Source organism: Pyxicephalus adspersus, chromosome 4 (genome assembly GCF_032062135.1).
Source record: "Pyxicephalus adspersus chromosome 4, UCB_Pads_2.0, whole genome shotgun sequence".
In the NCBI taxonomy this organism is placed as follows: domain Eukaryota; kingdom Metazoa; phylum Chordata; class Amphibia; order Anura; family Pyxicephalidae; genus Pyxicephalus; species Pyxicephalus adspersus.
This window is the reverse complement of record NC_092861.1, coordinates 12,744,402-12,750,631: the sequence shown is the minus strand read 5'-3', so window position 1 is coordinate 12,750,631 and position 6,230 is coordinate 12,744,402. Positions and strand designations below refer to the sequence as shown.

Sequence of the window (6,230 nt, the reverse complement as noted above, 5' to 3'; positions counted from 1 at the left end):
ACACACATACATACATATACACACACATATATATATATATATATATATATATATATATATATATACATACATACATACACACATATACACTTACCTTCAATCCCGCAGGGCAGTCCTGCATCGGATCCCGCGTCGTCCCGACATTTGTCCCAGAGCTGGTGCTGTCATCTTCTCTTTATCCTGTTATTCAACCCACGTCACCCAACCGTGCCGCGAGATCAGGTGACGTAAGATAGAAAAAAAAATCTGATCTCACTGCAGGCATGCACAGGAGGAGAGCCCAAGAGCCTCCGGGGATGCCTGACGTAGGTATCTTGTGAGGCTTTGCGCTCCATTTCTCGACCGCCTAGGCAATCGAGAATTAGGGGGCGGGCTGCACCCTTTTTAAAAAGAAACAAAAAAAAAAAAAAACTGAATTTTTATCTTACATAAAAGGGTTGTCTACCCTTTTATAAAAAAATTCTGAATTTAGGTACCCTTTAAGTTTAACTTACCTTTACTTATAAAAATCCCCTGATCCATCCACAAACCAAGGCCAGCGAGTCACTCACTGTTTTGTCCAACACCGCGCCGCCATCATCATTCTTCTGGGTTCTACCTCACGTTACCCGATCTCACACTGCACAGGGAGACGTGTCTACCTCCAAATGTAAAAAAAAAGTGCCAATCTCACAGCACATACATTAGATTGAGTACTGTTTTTCACATTAGAGAAAAACCCCTTGAAATACATACCTGAAATCACAGAATCCTGGGATATGTGATGCAATTATCCCAGGAGACTGCAGGTTTCCCCTTTAGTCATCACCGCCACAGCAGTAACGATAAAAGGGGAGGAGACCTCACAAAACAAACAAAATTTAGATTATGTAAAAGCAGTAGCCAAATCATACCCATATTATGGTTCGCTTCTTCCACGCCAGGAATAGGTTGGTCTACATCCTCTCTCACAAGCTGCTTCTCCAGAGTCCCTTTTTCTTGTTTTCCAGAGGCTGATTCAGGTTGCCAGAATCTTTTCATTTCTTCATTCATGTCCAGATCATTATTATTTAGTCTTACAAGTGCCAGAGGAATGTTGGACTTTTCATCATGTTTGATTTCTTCAATAGTTAATGTGAGTATGTCTTCGGTAATCTGCTGATAGAAGTAATCATTCCCCTCTGAAGTCCATGAACCTGCACCCATATTAAACCCAACAAGGCAGCATGGAAAAGCTTGAGCAGGAATAATGATGAAAGCTTTAGGAAGCTGTCGGATTTGATTTTTGGCAACACTTTCCATGTTCCCATAGTCAATAAACCTTACAGTAGCGATATCGGCTTCCATTTTGGTAATGATAGCCCTGTACCAGTTGTTGTCTTGGCTGTACATAACATTGCAAGGGCTACCAACCTCAATGGTTGCAATGAAATAGTCATCTTGAATTGACTTTACTCCGGCTTCCTGAATCTGTTTGGCTAGAGAATCAACTTCTGCTGTGCTTAACTGACACCAAAAGTAGTCAGGTCCATCTACAGAACTCGCAAAGACCTTTACACTTTGTCCAGTTTGAGGCAAATTCCAGATAAATGATTTGTGGGACACATCCTGTTGTCTTAAGATCCCTTCAGCAGTTGCTTTTCCATTCTCTGCCTCCAAAGGTCTGCCACATAGAGAAATTAGCAAGTCATTAATACAGCCTTGTTTATCATAAAGGACAACATCCCATTTACCATCTTCTGATTTCACAAATTCACAGTCTAACTGCTGGTCAGATGTTCGTTCATAAAAGTTTTTCCAAATATTTTTATCGCTGGGGACAGAATCGGCACCTTTTAAAGAACAGTGAATACATTGTGCAGGAATCGAACAAAGCTTCTCGGGAAGTCTGTATGTTTTGTGATTGGAAACCATAGAAGTGTTGCCATAATCCAAGTACTGCACGTTTAAAGCTAAAGCAGTTTTCTCTATTACAACCCCTCTGTGATACAATTTATCACCATCAAAGAAAGCACAAACCACATCTCCGACATTTATATCCTTTTCAGACAGCACTTCAAAAGTAATCTGGTCTTTGTTTATAGTGTTGGAAATCTGGTCCACCAAGTCATTCTCTACACTCTGAAGGTGAAAGTCAAAAATGCTTTTTGCATAAGAAAGATACACACGTGACTTTGTCCCCGGGGAGATCGGTATCGTTGGAATATCACTGATCTTTGGTAAAGGCTGCTGTAGAGTATCTGCTCGATATTTTGCAAATGCATTTGGCTTCTGGTAAAGTGGTTTTGGCATTGCTTTCTGAATTAATGACTTTTCTTGGTTTAAGTACCTCTGTAACGTATCTTTTCTTCTTACACTAGAGTCCTGATTGGTTGCTCCGTCTTGGCAACTGCTCCGAAAGGCTAAAGTATTATTGTTTTGTGAAGACTCCTGATATTTTGCATTGTATGGCTGATGTTCAAAGGATGTCTCTGGGTAGGATCGGTCATGTTTCTTTAGTCCTGTACTCATGTCTGCATTATTGGGATCATTAAATGAATTAGTCTGTAAGCTCTGCCTCTGGAAGGACTCTCTAGATCTTTTGTCTTCACCTAAAGGTTTAAAGCTTGCAGGTTTTGTTTCATATTGCTTAAAGTTTTGGCCTGTCTGACTTTTAGGAGCTTTTATTCCCAATTTGTTTTTGAGAGTTGTATTGATTTTTTCCTTTCCATCATAAAGTTCCACCAACAACTTTCCATCAGCTTCTTTAGCAACAATGACTGCCCTCAAATTTTTCTCCAGAACAGTGTCTTCAAACCAAGTCACAATTTCCTTTGGAACTTTGGATGGAACATCAGGCAAAGAACATTTTATTGCTTGCATTGGCAGAAGTAACAGATTGTGCTCATTGTGCATAATTGGCCGGAGGTCATCTTCAGTAACTTTTTCTGTGTTCCCGAAATCCACAAAAAATATCTCTTTTTCTTTGTTCTCTGAGCAGATGAAGCCACGATACCACTGTTCATCTGCAAATTTCCCAAGACATAAAGGTCCAGAGCAAAGCAACTTCAAATGCTGAGTTTTCCTGCAAGCTTCTACGATAGCTTCCGCAATCCACTCAACTGTACTTGTATTCCTTATAAGCTGGCAGTAAAACTCCAAAGAAGGATTGACATGCGTGACCAAAACCTCTTCCTCGCTTCCCGTTTTAATTTCATGCAATGAATAGTAAAATGTTTGAAGCTGGACGGATGGTGCAAGGGTCTTGTGTGAAAGGTGTGTTGCAAATCCTCGATTCACCAAGTGACTGCAAATGCTGTCAAATGGGGTGTACAAATCCACTATATTAAAAAGTTCTTTATCTAGCAAAGCTGAGGCAAAAAACATGCAGTGGAATTCGTTACCTTTTGATGCTTGTTGTGCAAAATCAAGAAATGCTTCTGTGGCCTTACTGTCCCAATGAAAAGGATTGTTACTTACTGGAGCAATCATGTTGTATAAACTACACTTGAAAGCTTGAGATTTGACATGAAAAAATTTGTTTTTCATGGCACGTAGATTTACAAGAGGAACGGTCTCTTTCTTTCCATAGTCCACATATAACACTTCCACAAAGTTTGACAAGTTACCTTCTGGAACCTCTGCAATGAAGCCTCTGTACCATATTCCATTTTGTGGGCTTTGGGCAAAGCAAGCAAGGGCGTTACGTTCAGGAGCCGTGTCTGTAGAAGAACAATGAGCTTGGATCAAATCCATCATATTATTTAGAACAGAGGATTGCGTGGCATTCTGACACCAAAACAAACCAGGATTTTCTACATGGGACACAATGACTTCAATAGTTGTACCCGGTTCAAATACCTGATCTTCATATGGGGAATAGAGTATGCCATCCTCATTCGGTAACTCTACATTAACTTCTTGCTGTCCTGTCCGTGTGCTGCCGGCATTAAAGGCAGGCAGGCTTGGTGTAGTATGGATACCATTCGCTCTCCCCGTCTGCACAACAGGACCCGCTTCAAGCTCTTCATACTTTGCAAATCCGTCCGATGACAATACTTTGCCTATGTTACTTTCTTCAACCCTGGATTGATCAAAGACCTCTATGGTGTACTTGTCAAGATTTTTAGAGATCACGTGAATAACAAGCTTCTTGTCGACAACTGCTACTTTGAAAGCAAGGATGGCTTCTGGGCTCCAAGTCTCTCTCAAAGGGCGAATGTCAACCAGACAGCATTTGTTCACCATGGCTGGCAAGGATTTAAATTCCGCAGGCAACTCTCTTACATTATACCAGTCCACCATCTCCATATTTCCATGATCCAAAAAGAAAACTTTGACTTGCTTTTTCTCAATAGAAACAATTTCAGCTCGATAGTACATATCATCTTTGAACTTAGCACAGCATATTATACCCGGTTTGGGTTTCGTTATGATGCCATCTAATTTGGAGGCTTTGGAATACATGGTGGTGATCACATGAACCATTTCTTTGTGCCTTACACAATCTTCTTCAATCCTGACCCAGAAATGTGACGGATTAATAATAAACTCTACCATGGCATCATAAAAAGTGCCGGTTTTTAGATCTACTGTGGATAATTTAGGGACATAAAGTGATTCTTCGTGTAATTTTGGGGTGTCCATTTTTTCTCCGTTTCCTATAGGAGAGAGAGGTGACACGGTAGTAACAGGGGTGTCAGACCCAGATCTTTTCAGGTTTTCAGCTCGCATGCCAAAAAAGCGGTTTAGGTTCAGTCCATCTGCAGCCAATAAAGTAACCACATATAAATGTTCATAGGTGTTATAGAACTCAATCTTTGCATCTATTTGTCTCCCTTGTAGCAACGAGCGCAGCTCAACAATCAGTGCCTGCTCCCAGCCCATTCCTCCGTCTGTAATGCCATACAAAGCACAATGGAATGAGATCACCGGCAAACGAAAGAACTCTGCTGCAAGTGGACGCAGGCAATTTAGAGGAACGATATCTCTGCGCCCCCAGTCTACAAGGATAACCATGGCTAGTTGTTTTTCTGTGAAGATATCCTGCAGGAGAGAGCGGTACCAGCGCCCATCGACCCCACGAGATGCACACGGCTGTCCGAGCACAAAAGGCGGCTGATAACTTAGCTCTGAAAAGCCGCTCTGCATATCGTAAAAACGCTGCATGGCGTCTGTAAGGAACTGGACATCCCGGGACATTCTACTAAGCTGGCAAAAGATGCTGTGAGGGTCGGTCACTTGGGTGACCATCACCGCTTCTGTCAAGCCATTCTGAAGACGTGGGTAGTTGTAAAAGTCCATGGCTGCCAATTGGCAAGGATCTGTACCATTCGCAGACAGTAATGGCTGGCAATGGTTGGCACTGCTACTCCCAAGCAAGGCACAGAAGGACTGATCTGGAATAACTCTAGCAAGTCCCTGCAAAATTATATTTTGGGTGATTTCTTGAACATCCAAAAGCACCAGGCCTTGATGGGGAATTAGGTTCCGCACTTGCCCCCTGACTTCCTGACCTTGGAGGGAGTAGAAGTAATTCAATGCGCTGTAATTCCAGTACTGACCTTTAGGGGGCACCAGGTTGCTAATTGCACAGACCAACAGGTGCGGGGGCAGAGGAAAAAAAGAGGCGGCCGGGCCCTGGCGTAACCTGCTGGGACTCACTGAGATGGCAGCTCCCTTATCCAGCACGAACACCTGGTAATCAGCTCCTCTCTGCAGAAGTACCTTACTGCGCAGCCAATGTCCGCCCACCTCCGCCAGGCACAGCTCACCCAACTGAGGCCTCCACTCCTCCTCACACAACGCTGGGGTCGGCTGCTGATCAAACTGCTCATTCAGGCTTCCCCATAACTTCACCACCGGTACTTCAGCCCGGGCCTCCACCCGACACACCCGCAAACGCAGAACAGCTCCCGCAGAGACAGCCATCTCTTCAGAGCCTGCGTTGACGTAGCAACTACGTTCGTAGACCACGCCCACTAGCTTCTAGCCCGATGCAACGCAAGGGCGGCACACTGATGACGTCAGAGCGCAGCGACTTACTGTTCAAGCTGAAAGTAGTGTGGGCGGAAGTGGGCAATAAGGGCAAATGAAAACGAGGTGGCAGAGAAACGATGGCTATAAGTGCAGCCGTTGTTTGAATTCCAGTGTACATATTTCCAATATTCATCCCATTGCATTGGTTATGTTTTTGGTTGCAAGAGCAAAAATAACATGGCGAATACAAAAGAAGATTAATAAACATGGGTACTCCTCCATGATGCATGCTA

At 43.2% G+C, this 6,230-nt stretch overlaps 1 protein-coding gene across 1 annotated transcript in view; it reads right to left on the bottom strand.

The window, feature by feature from the left end:
- The window catches only part of TDRD6 (tudor domain containing 6), a 24,455-nt gene extending 18,566 nt beyond the window's left edge, over positions 1 to 5,889 (bottom strand). Inside the window, exon 1 of the mRNA XM_072410075.1 lies at positions 894 to 5,889. Coding sequence (XP_072266176.1) covers positions 894 to 5,889 — 4,996 coding nt within the window. The remainder of the gene's footprint in view (positions 1 to 893) is intronic.
- Between the last annotated feature and the right edge of the window lie 341 nt (positions 5,890 to 6,230).